Source organism: Ptychodera flava, chromosome 11 (assembly GCF_041260155.1).
Source record: "Ptychodera flava strain L36383 chromosome 11, AS_Pfla_20210202, whole genome shotgun sequence".
NCBI lineage: Eukaryota > Metazoa > Hemichordata > Enteropneusta > Ptychoderidae > Ptychodera > Ptychodera flava.
Genome location: NC_091938.1, coordinates 25,415,620 through 25,435,604, shown reverse-complemented (window position 1 = coordinate 25,435,604; position 19,985 = coordinate 25,415,620). Strand labels below are relative to the sequence as shown.

The window sequence follows — 19,985 nt, the reverse complement described above, 5'->3', positions numbered from 1 at the left end:
TACACGGTGTCATCCAAATAAACAGCATGTACTTATAGTAACTCAACAGTCAAATGTATGATTGTAGGTACCAAATCATACTCAACTTCGTCATTTACACTGGTGAGTAATAGATGCAATTTCAGGACGATTTTACAACTGGGATTTGAACGGACACTTAACAAACGCAGCTATACTGGTTAAAGCGGGACGTCTTCCGACCTAAAACATTTTACACAGCATACTTTGTACATATAATCGAGCAGCTGCTATACTTTGCTGCCAAAATAATCAAACAATAAACTTTTAATTGCCATGTTATCCGCCAGTTCTGACACAATATCACAAATACCCAAAATGTAGCAAACGTCAAACCTGCGACGAATAATCTCATCATAGACTCGCTGTTCACCACTTATTTATCAGAAAAGTGAGCATCAAATCGTTATGCCCCGTGCTATCTCAGACACATTAGTTAACAGACCTCAAAAATATACCTGAACATTGACTGTGAACAAAGTGTTCTCTCATATCCCAAAGGCCAGGTTAGACGCATTTATAAATTACTTAATGGTTACTTTTCGTTTTGCCCAAAATAGTCATTTGAGAGAAAAGCAATCTAATGTACTGCTTGGTTTTTAGAGAAGTGAATTTGGCACATTGGCATATTTGTAGCCATTTGAGTAGCGAGACCAAAAAGGAAACTTCTGTCTCTCCTTGGTTCAGCATTAGGTATACTATTATCTCTGGACGGATTGGGTGAATGTGCCTAATATAAATATGATAGTGAGTAAGTGGACTACATTGTGAAATAATTGAATTTAAAAAAAGATCTACGTAATCTATTTATTTAATTGCATAAGAACGTTGCTAACCCGAAAATACGTGTTTAAATATTACAGCCGTACTTAGCAAGCAATAAATTATGTAAATGAGCAGAGTGGTGACTCACTTAAGCAAAATGCTGACGCAGCGTATGTTACAAATCATGAAACAATTGGAAAATTATTTCGAAAAACATATATTTGGAGTCGCAAGCTTTTGGCAAATATGCAAATTACAAATGGCAGCTTACCAAAGTCCTGTTATGTCTCAATCTCTCCCGGATTATTTTAGGCGCCAAGCTGTACCATTTGTATACTATTAGTGTTGTATTTTGTGTCAGCTTCATAAGCTAGCTGCAAAACTTCATTCGTGAAAGTAAAGAGATGGTTTACTATGCGAGAGGAGAGACAAATCTTTTCAGTGCAAAAAATAAAATTCCGAATATCGTACTGAACATTGAATATGCTAATTGTGATGTCATGTGAACTCGTTTCCGGTAAGGGTCTTCATGTTGGATGTGGCATTCATGGTATTGAAATCAATGATTTACGAAATAATCGCTAATTATACAAGTGTCGTCACAAAAAGTGATCAGAAACCCTCATCTTATTATTATACAGATTAAATCGAGAGATTTTTGGCCTGTCGTCGACAAGGAAAGTAGCAGGGCACAACCGGTTCTCCTTGTGACCGCGGGAACAGGGAAAGTGGCTGCTCGCTGTCTTATTGATTCCCTGAAAAACTTGATTATCTTTACTGCAATCCCATCATCGCTACAAGTCCAATCATAAATCATAAATTTATTCATAACTGAGCTACCCTTCGCCCTTGAATAAACAAACACTGATCCACGCTGCGCTTACGAGATGAAAACTAATAGAGGGAATGTGTGCCTCCGCGATACATTTTACCATCGGGAATGCGCATGCGCGATGATTGTTAAAGGAGGCGATTGCATAGAGTTTAAAAAATCATTCTTTGTTTCGCCGAGGGTAATGGCATCTCTTTTGAGATATCTGTTGCGCGCCTTAGTCAGAGCATGATTCGCGGGAAGAATAATTGGCTTCTTGTGCACATCAAAATAATTTGCTGGTCAATTGATTAATTGTTATTTGATCAACCGACAGTTTACAACACTATTTGGAACATCAGATTAATTGCTTCATTGTCATTTGAGAGCGATAGACCAATTGTAACGTCATATGTAACAATTGCATATATAGTTGCTCTCAACAGCGAAAAGCTAATTTAATTTAACAAATCATCTCTTATAGCATGAATGGTTACTTAATATCTAGAACGTGTCTGAGACTGGGACAGTCTGTCTGAGACGGACTAGCAGAAATGCAATGACAGAGAGTCAGAGTCTATAAGGTTTTGATGAAAACTAGGTTGTAATTGGGTTTTTTCAACTGCATGACGACGTTACCATTCCAAACATATGGACGTATTTTTCTCTTTTTATGAGAAATCCGATTGAGAGCCAACGGCCACTTCACGATCTGGAAAAAAGCGATCTAATTATCTTTAGTGGCGTGACAATGATACGCGGAGGAGACGGTTTTTGCATTTCAAACCGATAAAGCTGATACGCACATCACAAAAAAGAGCCTGTCGGGACAGTGTATGAGACAGGGGTAACGTTTCACAGTGCCGAGTCACATGACCAAGGCTTTGTCATAAATAAATAAGCGTTATAATGTACTTATATTTCAACAGAGATTTTCTCGTCTCCGAAGACATTGGAGAAAGTAGCGAGCACCAAGCGGCATCCGTGACGAACACACACCGCTCCTTCGACGTCGCTCAAGTCACTTTTCTTTAACAGAAGACCCATTTTCTTCCGAACATGCAAAAGCAAACGACGTTTGTTATCCTTTTTCTCGCCGCTGTCGCTACTACATTTCCTTCAGTCAGCGGGGCGAAGAGGCTGCTCGCCAACCGGGCCGAGAAAAAGCTGGGCAACCACGATCTCCCCGACGCCGAGAAACAACAAATCGTTGAGGAGTTCGGTAAAGACATGCTAAATCTGTTCAAAGGTAGGTCGATTCCGAATGTTCTCGACAACACAGTGGTTTCCTGTCGCCCATGTTGACGTGTCATTGATTTACTATTTTCTTACCTGTTGCGAAGATCATTTTGTTTCATGTCTAAGCAGCCGTGAACTTACAAATTAAACGAGAGAAAATGCAATATTCTGATGGTTTCTTCAAATCCTCCTATTTTACTTACTTCAATACTTGTAGTAAAGGCTAAATGGTTATTTAATTAGGGATCGTAAATTGAAAGACCTTTCTGACAATTGTATATCCTGAGAAAATTTATTACAGTCGAATCTAATTTATAAATTATACGCTTTTAAAATGAATGCCACTTTCATGTGACTTGGCGTTGCTGATTAAGTTATCGTCTTTCTTGGCGCCGTAAGATGAGCAAGCTGATGTGAACTTGAACGCTTATCCTAGCTTTACAAGCTATCCACATTGGCATTTCGTAATCTCAATTGAAAGCTGCAGAGCAACCGACAACCGTGGGAATTATACGCTTCAGCTAAATTAAACGCCGGAAATCTGAGGATGTCGTTCAAATCGAGGGATTCGTTATAAATGCGTCTTTCCCGATATTTCCATGGTCGAATTGTCGAGGCTTCAGATACTCATTGTCACAATGTATCAGTTCAATAACTCGGAAAAGAATTGGGAGAAGTACCGGAGTGCGTGTTCAGCCTCCAGAGCGTCGCCTGCTCCTCTATCAATTAGACGTTGACTCCGTACATACCTTTAATCACCTTAGATGATTTCATTCTGGAGGATAGTTGAAATGGCTTATACAACCAGGTTTCATTAAAGTATGTCGAACATTAATCATTTTTGGACTCGGTACGGGTTGTGATTGGCACTTGAATCTAAAGTCGCATTTAATAACTCGCTCTTGTGACTTGGGTATAATAGTTTACAGCTGAGTGACTCCCTTCTGTAAAACGTGCACAACTTTGGACTTGATGCTTCTTGAAAGAGATTTACATCATCGAAAGGAAATCTCCGGTATGTTTCCTCCCCTCAAATATCTATTGGCCTCATCGATCAATCTGTCAATTGCAGAGCCGTGTGTGTTATACATCGCTAAGAGACACAAAAGTTACGAGTAGACAAGAGAAAATACCTCTTTTCCGACGGAAACGGCGTTGCGAGGAAAACATCAATCTTCTGTATCTTTGAACAATCTCTTTACATTGCATCGCTTCACGTTTGAGTGTTTGTACAATAAGGAAATACGAACGAAATGCGCTGTTTATTCTGTGTAACATTTTGTGTAAGTAGTTTTCTACCTCTCCACGCATATCTCCAAAATCTTAGGGGACAAGGGCGTTCAGAGTATAGCCATAACCTAGCCTGGCAGAAAGAGTTTTAAGGGTTTTTAAATAAAACATGCCAAATATTTGCGTGCTGGGACAATCATTATTTTTATGTCTGGAAATCAGAAATTCTATTTCTCAAGTAATCACATTATCGTAATCCTAGAGTGAGCGTTAGAGATTATTCGAGTAAGAAGTGATATATTGCGCAAGGTGGGTGTAGATTTACGTCGCTCTCCCCAAATTTGGCACGAAATGAATGTGAGATCTTACCCGTTGAACACACAAGCCACGTTACATTGCCAAAGTGGATAATTTCCGCTTCGGAATTTTATGGTCCTTTTAGTGCCTGATTAATCAATATTGTGGGGCTTGAAGCCACTGAAATCTCTCTATAGGCAATTTAAACGCTGCACAAGATTGACGCAGTTGCATAGTAGAACTGAGGGCTATAGGCAGCATCGACATCAAGCCAAGACTTATTAAGCATGTTTTCATGTCGAAATTGTACCTGAGCTGGCAAGAAACAATGGAGTATGAATGGCACAATTGAGTTGTCCGTTTGCACTGAGCAACCTGCTTTATCAGACGGTCAGATTTTTTCTATAAAAGTTTTAATGCATACACCATGCTTGGATACTCACAAAGACTCACTTACCGCTCTAAATGTAATTTATATCCGGCAAAGTATCGTCTTTTTTATCGTATGACAGAAAAGTAAATGACCAATAAACTGTGAGCACGCGGGTCTGCATCTCTCGCTTACTAGCCTCTTGTCATCAAGAGAGCAATTATGAATTAAGTGTGTCGGCAGTGGATTAAAAACTGCTCGATTCACAAGTGACAAAATGCAATTATTTTGCCTGTTTCGAGTTTTGTCGTCCCAATCTTTGACGTACAAACGTTTTGAAGCGTGGAGATTAGGTTGGACAAGCTCTCTTTGTGTCGATGATTTCTGTCTGATAGACGCTAAATGATAAACCAGGGTTATTGGCAGTGTGTTATTTTCGTTCTATTGTGTAGCAGTTGTACTTAACTTTTTGTGTCAAAAAGTTAACATTACTCAAAAGCAGAGAATTCTATCTTTCTGGATATCATGGTTATTGTAGCATAACCTTGAACTTAATCATAATCATTGACATTATGGCATGGGGAAGTTCTGTTAGTCGTTATTGTGTTTTTTATATGTATCCAATAGCATCATCACCAATGTGACTAAAATGATGTTTACTCACACATGATTACCACATTTTTTTAAATAAGAGATGGCAGACCTATCAGATCTGTAGCACTCTCGTCATTTCATGTTTTGCCCTCTTCAATCTCGGTCGCATGATTTCGATATTTTTATTGCTCCTCAAATGGAGTTGGCCGATTTGTTATATAACAGTTTGAACTCGGATTGAACTTTATATAACTCACGTTTTCAGGGTTCCTATAACCCTTAGCTCGGCATTTGAAAGTTGACAAAGAAGTCTTTCAACGACTGCTTGAATCGAGCCTTTGGATGTATTTCGAACACATCGCATATTGAATGATCAAAGCTACAATCGAGATTTCAGAAATCTGTGTCGGTCTCAGGTATATAGGTAAGCGCATGGTTAATGGCTATCTCTAGCACTCAACGTGTACACATAGGACAAATTATCCATGAGCGTACACAACAATGGTTTCCAGAAAGGATCAGTAGCAGGATGTGTGTTGTATTAATTTTACTGTGTTGAAGTTGGATTTACCATTTGCGACTATTGAATGTCACGTGACCAAAAAATCAGAGGAACTCTTCAGTATTTTCTGAATGCGACGTAAACGCGAAACGTAGACAGGGTTGTTCAGATTGTTAGTCTGCACAAGTCAGATATGCGTTGAAATTGAGGGAAATTAGGCTCGCCCGTTCCCGTTCTCACTATCACATTTATTTTGGGCAGTGTTGTTTTCATACAGGTCTCTCATAAATGAGCTCATTTTTTCAAAAAAATACATATTCCCATACCGAGGAGAGCGACTGGTATTACTCTGTATTTTTGTCTCTTCTCCTTTTTTCGAAACCCTTGCGTCACGCAGAAGCTTCCTACAACGTTGTTTTGAACACGGTCTCGTCTGCCGCTATTCGATAATAATTGTAACCCCATCGCAAGCGAGCCAGTGATTAACAACACGTAACATATGTAAGTCGTGATCTGCTGGACTATCCGTGATTGTCGGAACTATGGAAGGTTGAGAAAGTCGTCTTTGACGTAGTCTGTCTCGGCGACTGCAGAGTATTTGAAGTTAGTCACGGTTTCGAAGCCGACATAACGCATATTATTGTCTCAATAGAAAAATAGATCAGCGATCGATATTTGTCATGCATTTTATTGCCACATGGGTGAACACAAAACGTGATCTGCCAAGTTTACGCCGTAAAATGAGTGTCGCGGTATCGACGCCGTCTCACCTGTAGGTTCTTCCTTGTCAATATTTGATTTCGAAATTTCTCAAAGTCTCGTCCTATGTCATCAATTTATTTCCCTTTCACAACATTCCAAAAAATACCTAGAAAGGAAATGGTCTATATATTGTGAACAAAACTCATGTTAATCTTTATATTAAAATGTATTGAAGCAGGGGCTTCTGGTCACGTGCTTTATTCAGTATGACAGCAACATCGCTGTCTCCCCTCGACCAATTTACTGTCTCTTCGAACTCGTAGAATCCATCTGTGTAAAGCAGGCTTTAAGAAAATATATTCGATAAAAAATGAAAGTTTTCACGAGCATTTCAGTTCTTTGGTTACTTATTTTGACATGTCATAAATCAAAGAAAAACGCCGTCAACGTTTTTTCTAGAAAAGGATGGGCGAAGTGTAAGTTATCAACAGTGTGTAGTGTTGAAGTACTATTTTAGATTTTCGCATATAATGCGATTTTACCCTTTCTTTCGGTACAATAGTGAAATTGCTTGCGACTTCTAGTTAGCAACTTGAAATGGGTAGACTTACACTTTAATCAGCTTCCCTTAAAGAAATTTTAATCATGCCCTTTCAAATTAAAACATAAAAACCGGGCGTCACCTTGGAAACTTTTGTACTTCCCAAATATTTACCGACGTTTGAAATTCAAAATGGCCGCAATCCCTGTGTTAACACTCCGGGGAAAGGTGTTAAATTTTCGATTTTCATAAAAATAAGTCCTTGAAAACTTTATGTACTCCATGAGATTCGAAATTAGCTCCAACAATTTGTAGACCAACAGAATGTAGTTAAAGTAGGAGGGTCATAATATCTGTTCCCGAGGTGCACTGTACCGTAAAATGAAAAGCCCTGTCATTTTCATTTATCCATTTCAATGTTTGACGGTATAGCTAAGACCCAATATCATGGCAGGACGAAATGCACCAACCGTCAGAAATAAGTTCAGAACAAGAAAAAGCACTTTGAGCTGATCAAATCTGGCAAACATTAAAGCCCAACTCTTGAAATTTGTTGACCTCAAAATATCTTCCTATTCTCTCCTGATTTTCTCTGAATTCTACCCACTAAAGGAATATGGGCTTTTACTGCATTAGGAAACCGTTGCCTTGTGAAACATTTGACAGATAAATTCAAATTTTAACGGTCATTTTGATTTCCCGCCATTTTCAAAAATTTGTAATATTACAAAGGAAACAGAACATATAATGTCACAGTTGAAAACATTCACCCCTATGCATTACATTGTACTAATCAGTGCCGTTTATGTGAAGATTTCAGTGAAGATATGCACAGTAGCCACGGTTTTGCTTTTCCGGTTGTGGCTGCGATTTAGGAAAACATTTAAAACTGCATATACAGTCCCAGCAGGTAGTTAATAATAAGTGTATACACACATCTAAATTAGCTCATTCTGACAAACTTATTTTAGCTTGAAAGTAAAATCCTAAAACTTATGCGAAAAGATACAGCTAGTGGGGCTTTAAGTGGGTGGAAAATAAAACTTCTTTTCTATTAAGGAACAAAACTGTTGCTGTATATCATAACATTTACAGTCTCATATCTGCACCTGATCCTCATTTAGCAACTGAACGATAAGAAGACCTTTGCCGCCCTTTCAACTGTTCACATTTTGTCGTCTGAGCATTGCTAGTAATTGCTCCAAACTACATGCGTGACACTGAAGTCAACAATCAAGTCTTTGACGAATACTGGTATGCCCACACACTCCTTATTTTATAGGTCGACACTGAACAAATCTTTGAGCGGGCGATTAATGTTTACCACGTTAAAGTATAATATTTCCTTGGCTACCAAGAGACACAAAAAATCCAGGCAGCAGCTCATTTCTGTGAATGTCACCAAGGAAAGAATCTTGCGTCCAAGGAAAATCGGCATCAGCTGAACGCGATATAAGCTCAAATGCAGCATGCATTCATGCGGCGAACCCGAAGGAAAATCTACAAGAGAAAAATTATTTGACCGACGTGCCCTATGGGTACACCATCAGCAGTAGGTATCACCGAAGATGGCGCTGTTTCTACTTTCGACGGATTCGACGAACTCAATTAGCATGGGACCGTATTACAGAGTAATAGAGTCCGACGCGAGACCGCGCATACACGCAATCATTTCAATTTGGACACGAATTGATCCATAAAGTCTAAGGAATGAAGATTTCGAGAGAGCTGTACAGCACTTAAATTCGTACCGATTATTGCAGCGAGTTTCTTCGCAATATTAAATCCCCTTCCACAAATACACACAAGACCCTGAGAAACAAGTCACGTGACGACACTATTCTAAAATTTTAGACGGTTCCAGATGGTTACTCATTTCGTATTCAGTCGTAGAAAACTTTTACAATGTGTACGTGACGTTTCCATGGTGAAAGAAAGTTTTTTCTCCTGAAAGGAAGGATTAGAATCATTGCCTATACTCGGGTTTCTAACAGCTTGAAAAATAGCCAAATCGTAGCACATCATCACGACAGATGATATTCATGGGCTTGGAACACATCTGGTGTGGACGAGGAACCGGTGATGACAAAATTTTCTTGCGATTGATTCAGTTGGAGGCAGCATCACAGCCCAGTAGGGTACCGAACTCACAATCAAAGGGTTTGATTTCGAGACCCCCGACGTGGCCAGAGTGAGTCGGACTCACTATTAAAGGTATACTGTCACCTGTTGAAATTTGCCACAGTTACCATAGAGAGAGAAAATCTAAACAATCACAGATTTTAAGCGGGTGGCCACTTCTTAAAAAACAGCGCCCTTACACGGGCATTTGAATACTAAGAAACGCCCCTTTGACCATATATGGGCATATTTAGATTACAGGTGACTGTATACCTTAAAGGGGTAGACGAGTTCGAGACTCGGGCGCAGTGTTGTACTCTCGTACTCCTCAATGCTCGATAGGACGGTGGGAAATAGATACCTCATCCTGAAGTAAGGCTTTACGTACGTTCAATGATGAAGGAAATAAAAAGTTATAGGACTTTGCAATGACATATCATTTGAACTAATGATCCCAAGTTATGAGGCTCATTAACTGTTATGTGAAAACTCTTACGGCCCACGTCTTTTGTTTTTGTTATGGGAGGTTCTATTGGCAACAATAGTGAAACGTTAGAGTGCTTGTCGCAAAGGTGTAATAGTATTGTTATCAATTAGCGGTGATTATTGTATGTCTCTACTTACGGTTGAATGTGCAGTTTTGTCAGGGAAATGATTGCAAAGCGTGTAGGCTAGAATGAGGTACAAGTTGGGTCCTTTGATGATCTCTGTTAGAACTGCGTAAATCCCAAATGGAAGTAAGCTTTGCTGAGAAACAGTGACAAGCTCGTTTCTGATTTTAATTCATATTTTTGTGATCAAAAGATTCCACGACATCCTTCCTTGATTCTGGTTACAATTCGACATCTCCTGATTAATGTGTCCCTCAAGTCAAAATGCTCCGTCGAGAAAAAACTAATCTATTATATTTTATATAATAACCCATTTGGCGTTGGTAAACTCATGCTTTGTTTTGGATTGAAGTTCTTTTGTAACTATATTAGTCTGAACTACAAACATGATCTCTGCTTAGTCGTGTTCTCTATAAGAAACTGCAAAGCTTTAAAAATCAAAATATTTAACATAAAATACATATAAGCCGCACAAAGAACATCACAGCTATCTCTTACAGATATTGTATTCTCATATAGACACTAAATACAGTGCATAAAACATTCATAAAACCAATTTAAAACGAAATAAACATAAACGTACATGTCAACAATTTCAAATTTTACCTGCAGACCTGTGTAAAAGAACGTGCGACATGAGTGTTATAGACATTTTTAAGGTAAAATGCACCGCTTGGACAGATACTCTTGCTCTCAATTATTTTCAATTCTTTTCTGATAAACCACTCGTGGGAGCTCATTTTTAAGCTCTTGGGGCAAGAAAAATTGTCACCGTCTTAGTTTTTCGAAAATCGGAAATTTTATTTTTCCCTAATGAGTGAACACAGGGATGGCAACCATTTTGAATAACAAATATTGGTGAATGTTACGTAGCTTGTTTCCCTAGTACCGAAATTTGAACGGTGACCCCTGATTTTTATCCTTGGTTTGGTAGGAGAAAGATTGAAAGTTTTATTGAGGAAAATTTGGGCAAAAATTTAAGTCTTTCACTTTCGAGGCGTATACTGCCTTAAAGGTATTCTTCTGATTTCCTTGCTCTTGCATTAGTTGAATTGTGAAGTGTTTGTTGACAATTCGTCAACTTTTCATTGTTTATTGAAAATTTTATCGACTAAATAAAATAACGTGTTATAATCTATACTAGTATTTTCTACTTTGTGAGGACATTTTCATTGAATAATTAGAATAAATTTCTATGCTTGATATTTTATTGCTAGTATCTGCTATATGGATATGGCTCTCAACAGATGTAACTTCGCATGACCAAATATGGAACTGTATATTGCTGCGATTCGCGACGCAGTTTTCATAAAAAACAGATGACTTTTGGTCCATATCCATACCCATGTTCATATTATAATGCAACAAGCCATTAAGTTAGTGAAGAAGCAATTTTTGAAAGCGGAAATTATCCTTCAGGACTTTTCGCCTTGCATGCTGTTTGGTTCCCAGTGCGTGCTATACTTACTATGTAAGAGCACCTACTCAAAATTATATGATGACACACAGACTTATAGAGACAGATTAGCGTATGGATTAATTCTCAAAATGATAGCCTTGACAGGCATGCAACGACGTTTGTAGTTTTACTCTATGTGTAGGGCCTGGGGTTTTAAAAATCTGTCTTTTAGGCCAAAAGGCTCATCAGATTCCGAAAAACGACCTGCACAGTGCCTTTCTACAAAAAGGACATCGGACCAACTGAAACTATAAATGGGATCTCCTGTCCAAGATTTAAGAAGATATACGTAATCACAACCCGGAGACAAATCTCCAACTTCTTCTCTTCATGGAAAAAAGATGAGGCACTCTCAGGGTACACGGTGGTTTTAAAATCTTGGCGCGTTCATCAATATTAATCGCACGGAACGACGAATGACTTTTTGAAAAAAATTGAAAAAATGAATTTTTCATTTATCGCGGTAAGCTGGCCTAAGGAGCCCGTAGACAATTCTCTAAGAAGTCACGACTTGGTTAAGGCTGATAAATAAGTGAGCTTCCATAATGCGATGTACCAAGACGGCCCACGTTGTCTGGTAGCTTCTTAGGAAATCAAATTGCCGTCTTGCTATGTATAATCCTCACAAAGTGTTAAATCGAACACCGCCCCATGTTATTTTGGCAATGTACATTATTGAAGGAGCTTGAAACAAAGTTCAGGCTAAGAGATGGCGTACAGAAAGACTTGGTCGTTACTTTAATATGGATTGCAGCTCACCAAACTGTGTAACCATAAGTAACCTTTGGGAATTGAAAATTTAATTTAAAATTATTTAAATTCAAGATTCATAACATCTTTGCGATCAAGAACCATGTTGAATTTGGCGCTTTTACCCGTTCTCTGTACTGGGCAGTTTGAAGGAAGGCAGACACGATGTAGTTAACTGTAACATTGAGTTTGTCTTAATGGAAATAAACGATCGAGCAGTATGCTATAAGCGTTACAAAGCTATACGTGTCCACCGGGTATTATCCCACTGATGTAGGAAGCTTTCCCGAATGGCGCCTTTACTTTCACATCCTCTACAAAGACTATGAAGGATTCATTCATCTTGTGACACAAGATACAAAGTCTACTATTCACTCTTCGTTTGCTGTAGCGATATTAGCATCTGATTGGTGGACAAAATATTAAGAGTGATCTTCAATTCAAATTCCCCCATTTTTTGCCACGGTAAGCACAATGACAACATGTTGGCTGTGCTTCAACTACAACATCAAAATAGCGGCAAAAATGTGCATTGCTTTTCGGAAGACTGAACTAAATATAGGTATGCGTACATTCTAAAAAGTCTTTACAGGGCTATGTTTGTCCGAAATTCGATTCATTTATATTCTTGTCATTTGCGCTCAGCCTGATCTGAATGTCTTGTCTAATAACCCAGGGTTTATATTTGCACAGTTGACTGAAAATACCTTGCAAGAGTAATAGGAGTTTTAAATTACAATATCTGAACAAATTCTTTATGTTAATAACGGCTTATTCTCGTCTACAACATCTGCAACGAAGATTATTCCTGTCTCAAAACAGAAAGCCGTTTAAAAGGAATACAGATGTTGATAAGTGACTTTTTTTATTACAAATATCGTGTTTAGTTGATGAGGACTTTACAGGATTTAAATTGCCTCAAACTGCGAAGCGTTTATAGTCATTACTGTAACAAAAAACGTATTTTGCAATAATTGCAGTGAAAGACGGCTTTACCAGTGCGTTCAGGGAATAGATAGAGCACGATTCCAGTCCAACGATATTCTTCATACATTTTGAGTCGTTGTCGGTTGCTTTGGGTATTCAAACGATACTACGCCACATGTATAAACATTTGCATTTATATATTGGGGAAAGTAAGCATAAGTTGTCGGTGGGTGATCGATCATTTTATAGTGAATCGAAGTTTTCAGAAATGATGCACTTTTCAATTTTCGTAAAAGAGAAAATGGGCTATCCCAGAGACCTCTTCCTTGTGAATGTCAGGATTCAAGATATTTCTGCAATGTCTTTCAGTGTCTTTTTAAATAAAAGGATGAATCGTTTGGTGTACAATTTTTATAATGCCTTTCTTAATACTGAGACCATTGGAGCAGGAAAACTCGTAGGTTAATAGCTTTTTAAGATATAAACTTCACTTACTGACGCGGCCCTCTTGAATCTGACATATTGAATAAGTGGTTCGTTAATGGAGTGCTGATGTTCGTGTTTAGGTTCACCCACAGTTTATTGGTAAAGTGATGCCCTAGTAACGAATGACTCTGGCGAAACCGATTCCATAAAGCGTCACATGCACACTTACTAAACCACATTATGTCAATTTTGTTTGATTTATAGGAGAAAACCTGAAAGCTTTTCTGAGAGAATAGAGATTCCTTTCAGATCTTTCACGTGTTAGAAACAATTTTGGTTGCCTGTCATCTGCAAATGTGAATAAGCTCTTTACCGTGCAAACGAGGTCAAAGTCAAGGATATAATAATTCTGCTGTATTGAAACTTGAAAAATTCCAAGGGGAGAGAAGTAAACTAAACATGACGTCCCATTCTTGGGTTTTATCCAACTTTAACGTAACTTGTTTCGACCATAAAGCATGAGGGCTTGTGCATTAAAGCCCTAGGGGTTGTACATTTTATATTATCTGAACATCTGTCACTTTGTAATATTCAAATGATGGGCACATGGAAGGAAACTATCAAACACGGACTAAATTGAAACATGATTAGACTGAGATGCCCTCAGAAATGCATTCAATGGATGACATGTATTGGAATTATATATGACATATGAGATCACCTACCTTATGGGGATGAAGAGTTAAGAAATTAAGTTTACTGTCATGAGCTGAACCTTTGACGTCGCCCCCTTAAAGTTTCATCATTAAATTGACCTTCCAATATGACCTCATAAATGTCGTCCATTGAATTATGTCCAAGGACATCTCAGTCTACGCTTGTTTCAATGTAGTCCATATTCTTCAGTTTCTATCCACGAATGCGTTTAGATAATATAAAGCGTGAAACTCCTAGGGCTTTTGTGCATAAACCCTCATGCTTTATGATCGCACTAAGTTACGTAAGTTGGGTGAAACCCAAGAATGGGACGCATAGTTTACTCTACTTCCCTCCCCTTGTGGAACATTTCAAGTTTCAATACAGCAGAACTATTATTTCATTGACATTTTCATCGCTGGTAGGGTAAAGCCGCTTATTCACATTTGCAGATGATAGGCAACAAGATTTGTTTCTAACACGTAAAATATCTGAAAGGAACACTCCATTCTCCATAAAGAACTTTTAGGATTTTTTCCTATAAATCAAACAAAACTGACATAATGTGGTTTAGCAAGTGTGCATGTGACGCTTTATGGAATCGATTTGCCAGAGTTATTCGTCTTTAGGCCGCGTTCAAAAAAATGGTGAGGGGGGCTGGAGGAATCGCGATTGAAATCTTATTTTTTTCAGATCCCCCGCTCAATACCCTCAAAAATTTTCAAGTCCCCCCTCAATACCCTCAAAAATTTTCAAGTCCCCCCCCCAAATTACCATATAGCCGCATATTTATTAGGAATGCATGCAGAGTAAAAAAAACATGTAATGTGTCGTTCTGCACGCAAATGTTCAACACTATCTCTAATCAGCAGGTTGTAGAGCCATATACCTAGGGCAAGTTCTTAAATTGATTCATTTTTAAATGCATTAGTGAACTGTTTGGATTTCTCAGTCTAAGCGGACTTGAGTTTATCCAACTCTGGCCAGTTCAATGGCACCAGCTGAAAAGCACACAAAATGACAATCATGAAAGAGTATGAAAATTGTGTATTCCTAGCTACGTTTAACCAAATTGTGAAAAAATGAGCACAGTGACCTACCAATTTTTTTTTCAAAAGTACAAGACATATACAACTTAGATGCCACTCATAAAATGTTTTGCAAAATTGACAATACTGGAAGGTTGAAATATTCCATGAAATTAATGTTTTAATCTCAGAAATTTTGGGTGTAATAATGGCTAATTTGATAAGAAATAAAAGATTCCATTTAGTCACACATTTTTCCATTTAAATTAGAGTCTTTACTGTTCAAAGTTTTACTTTTGTGTTATTGGTACAATGAGATGTGAAAATTTCATTCACTGCATGAACTTGAAATGAATGGTTTTATATATTGATTTAAGTGATTTTAGAAAAACTGACTTTTCATCGTATATTTGTATAAGATCAATTATGGTGACCCCCATCTTTTTTCTCTAATATTTGATTGTTCTCATATGCCAGAATTCAAAAATCCATGGTAACTGTTAGTCCCCTAGTCTTCTATGTGTTGATCTCTGGCTGGATCTTGTGTACAAGTAGATGTATGTTACACTGTCAATTGAGTGTCCTATGACCGAAACTCTTCTTAAACTACATCAGAGTCAGAGCTACATGTATCACTGTCACTGCCTGTATGTAGTAGCAGGCAGTAGTTGTATTAACTTTTTATTTTGACAATATTTTTGTTCAGTTTATACAATTGTGTTCTTGTTCTATTCCCTACAGAATGTTGAGCTATCCAGTATTCAGCTTGCCAACACGGCCTACGTGTACCGTGCATTTGCATCATTCAATTATCACCAATATTAAGACAAACGGGCTTTGTTGACAAACTGTATATTGTGTTTTTCAGCATGCTGTAGAGAGACACCAAGAAACTGTGTTTGATACATTGCATAGAAATATTGAAAAATTATCAAAAGTTGTAGCTCCTGCCCCATTACAAGGCCAACTTTTTCTACGAAAATTGAATGGCATTCATACATTTTTAGACTTTTTCGAGATTTATAAAGACATAAAATATGACAAAACGGTTCTAGCTTTTGTTTAATTATTACTAATATTAGAACCATTGGACGACATCAAAATGTTGGGAGTCAAAATATTTTCAGGTCCCCCCCCTATAGGCAGAGCAAAACTTTCAAGTCCCCCCCTCGACTACCCCAAAAATTTTCGAATCCCCCCCTGAATTCCTCCAGCCCCCCCCCCCCTCACCACTTTTTTTGAACGCGGCCTTAGGGCATTACTTTCCCAATAAACAGTGGGTGAACCTATACACGAACATCAGCACTCCATTAAGATCGAACCACTTATTCGATATATCAGATTGAAGAGGGCCGCGTCAGTAAGTGAAGTTTATATTATAACTACCTCAAAAAGCTATTTAACCTAAGAGTTTTCCTTTTCCAATGGTCTCATTGTTAAAAGGGGTATTATAAACACTGTTCGCCAAACGATTCATCCTCTTATTTGAAAAGACACTGACAGACTTTGCAGAAATGTCTTGAATCCTGACATTCACAAGGAAGAGGTCAATGGGATAGACATTTTTTCCTTCTACTGACAATGCATTTTATTGACTTGAGTTGCAGGATAGTGTTGTTTTAGTGTTGTCATGTTCTTGAAACTTTCACAAAAATCTTTGTACAAGAAGATATTCCGAAAAATGTAGCCACCATATCACTATACTAGACTACAAAATAAATTTGCAAAGTTATTTTGTTATGTGTTTCAATTTATAAGAACTTTTACTCATCAGTTTCCCTGAGTACTTTTACTTGGTCACCAACCCTTTTTTTCTTGAAACTCAGTTGTAAAGGATGTTATGAAATTTACACTGAAAAGAAATGATAGTTTTTCACTTTTAACAAACTCCGTACTGTATAGAGGTTGAAATTATCATGAAGAAGTATGAGCTGAATCAAATCCCAGGGTCGAATGTATTCATACAAGATTCAAAAAAGTAAAATGGAAGCATCCATGTTAGTCATTGCCTTTCTTGTCTGCTCAATGTTACCCACATTGTAAATTACTGCAAGGAAAATGACAATACTTATATTTTTTGGCATTGTCATCCACTGTAAAAACTCAATTCAATCAAGGTCCTTTTTATTCAAATCTAGCAAATGATGGCAAGTTACGAGTTTTATTGAATACGACGAAATATTACATTAAAAAATGTTATTTTTTAAAGGGAGTGGTTAGTCCCGTCTGTGGCTGCGTGACTCTCTTGATGATAAACATCGCCTCTTCCAAGAAATAGACGATGACTGTAGAGAAAATGTAAAGGAAAATTATCGTTTGATGTATGCTCACAGTTAACCAGTTTTGTAGCTTTCTAATCATTGCAAGACTTGCCAAATAAACTCTGGTTGCGTACCTTCGTTTATATGAACCCGCTTCGGCCGCCGTTACCATTTTCCGTGCAACCGCCATTTTACCATTTTTGGTATGCACAGGGTTGTTGGGATATGTTGTGCATAGCAAAAGACTCGTAGTGGCCCAATAGGCGCAGCCGCAGAAGGGACGATCCCCTCCCTTTAAACCAATTTAAATACTTGACAAGAACACTTACAACAAAGTAAAAGTTTCTGTATTCGAAAAAAAGACCAATGTTTCTTCGGGGGCGGCCGCTGGAAAGTGGAATGAGTGTCCTTAGCCCCTCAAGGATGTCATCGAAATTTGCAATTTTCAGCTTGCCTAATCGTCTTGGTAATCCGACTGATTCGTGACTGGTTGATTTTTCAATCCCTTCAGCAAGATTTTCGCGTTCTCTTCTCAAAGTTCATATCAATTTCCTCTCATACGAATAATACTATTTTCTACTTTGTAATCTAATACCATCTCCAGCTGTCTCCTGTCACCCACAATATCTGTCTTTATGTTTCCTAAGGGGGTTATTAGCTTACATTTTCCCAAAGTGATAACGATACGTCATGAATTGTTCGTACAGTTTTCTTTTCTTTATGTTCTGTTTACATCCAACGCGAAAGGACAGGCTTTACTTCCAATGATGAAATGACACAAGATTGACAAATGATTGACCAAGCTGTTCTTTTATCTATCCGCTGATGTTACTCTGAATAAGATCAAACATTCACACCAAAACCAAAAGTATCTTTAAATTTCAGTAAGAACGTTCAAAACGATAACAGCTGTCGCCAATGAACGGTGGGCCACTATTTAAACTTTGTTCAAACTTTCCTTAATGATACTTTAAGCCATTCTTTTTCAAATTCCAGAATAAAAAGAATCAGGGGTCGCCATAGTAAATTTTGTACAAGACAAACAAATTGCCTAATATTAACCGACATTCGAAAGTCAAAATGCCCACCATCTCTGAGTTAACTCTACAGGGAAAAATTAGATTTTGGATTTTCGAGAAACTTAATACTATGAAACTTTTTCTTACTCCATGAGCTAAATCTGAGCTCCCACAAGTGGTAGACCAGGAAATTATTTGAAAACATTGAGAACATTAATGTCAAATAAGCCGGAAAGAATACCATACTCCTATAGTCTAGTGCCAAAGTAGGAAATGGTCGCCAGCCGGATGAAACTTTATATTTACGTGTCCGAGGGGCGGCGGGTTTAAATATTTACCAATTTTTGGTCTTTTTGGGTTGGAGGCGTGATGGATCTGAGTATACAGTATGCGGCAGCTCAGGGTAGGTAGTATTTCGCTGGAGCAGTCAATATTTCATTGCCCTTACATCTTGTTGTTACTTTCTACGAACTCCATACACTTCCTCTTTCTGTCACGTGTCGGTTCTAACCCAAGGACAATTCTGTAAAGTTTACCTGGTCGACTTTTTATAATTTGTAAAGTTTCCTCAGACTCATTTTTGCATTCCTCGATCGGAAAAGACGAAGTTGTTGGCTCTGAGGCCGAACTCTGAAACCCCAAGAAAGTCTGCCGTGCATATTTCCTTGAAGCTACTGGGATGACATAAATGTGACGGCGCTGATTAGCGGCCCTCTTTGATGTGTTTACTCGTTGTAGACTACGAGAAAGAGAATTTCTGTTCGTTTAAGCTGAGTCCAAAAGTACAGCGTCAAACAACTTCATGGCGATAGAGTACCCATTTTTGTACATCATATGACGTCACCACATTGCGCTCTTTGAAGTTCTTGGCCATGCCCCTTCCGGCATCTTGAACGGACTATTGTTGAGTTTTATTTAGCGGTCCGTGTCTCGGAAGAATCTGATAGCATTTTCGTCAGAGAATTTCAGATGTTGAAAAGGCCTACTTTTATCACTTATTGAAAAGGCACAAACACCTGTTGTTGTTTGAAATTTGAACTCACTTTAAGCACCGTGTGGTTGCGATGATGACGTAAACCAATCGAATATGTTAATTACCTTGGGAACAGTGCAGTGTCAATATTGCGATTTTTAAAGTATTTTGAAAGGGGCGCAGTTTCCGGTGGTTTTCGAGGTTAAAGTAAGAAAATTCTAAACTTTTGCTCAAACTTTCCTTGAGGAAAGTTTAATTTAAAACCATTTTCTTTCAACAATTTAAAATATAAATATTACGGTAAATCTACTTCGGGACTAGAAAAGCAAAGTACATAGCATTTACTGATATTTGATATCATAAAGAAATGTTTACTTCATGTAAACTTCATTAGAAATATTGAATTTTCTGTTTTCACGAAAACAAGATGTAGGAAAACGTCATTTTCTTCCAGACGCTTCCAGACACTCCAACTAACAGCCAAACGGAGAAAAAATTAAAAATTCGAGACGGTGTCGTGACAACTCTCCCGAGGCGCCCAATAATCGAGAAACGCCCAGGGACGATGTATGAAGTTACTGATGTTGATTTTTCATATGTTTGTCACATGACCTAATTATAGCGTAAATTTGGGCTTTCAGTTTA

The 19,985-nt window shown here is 38.0% G+C and overlaps 1 protein-coding gene across 2 annotated transcripts in view; it reads left to right on the top strand.

Moving 5' to 3' along the window:
• Positions 1–1,772: 1,772 nt before the first annotated feature.
• The window catches only part of LOC139143088 (very low-density lipoprotein receptor-like), a 44,738-nt gene continuing 26,525 nt past the window's right edge, over positions 1,773–19,985 (top strand). The window contains exons 1-2 of one of the 2 annotated variants that reach the window (XM_070713251.1): positions 1,773–1,796; positions 2,524–2,843. In XM_070713251.1, coding sequence (XP_070569352.1) covers positions 2,654–2,843 — 190 coding nt within the window. In that variant the 5' untranslated portion in view covers positions 1,773–1,796; positions 2,524–2,653. Of the gene's footprint in view, positions 1,797–2,523; positions 2,844–19,985 lie in introns of those variants that run through there. The other variant, XM_070713252.1, reaches the window with a different exon arrangement.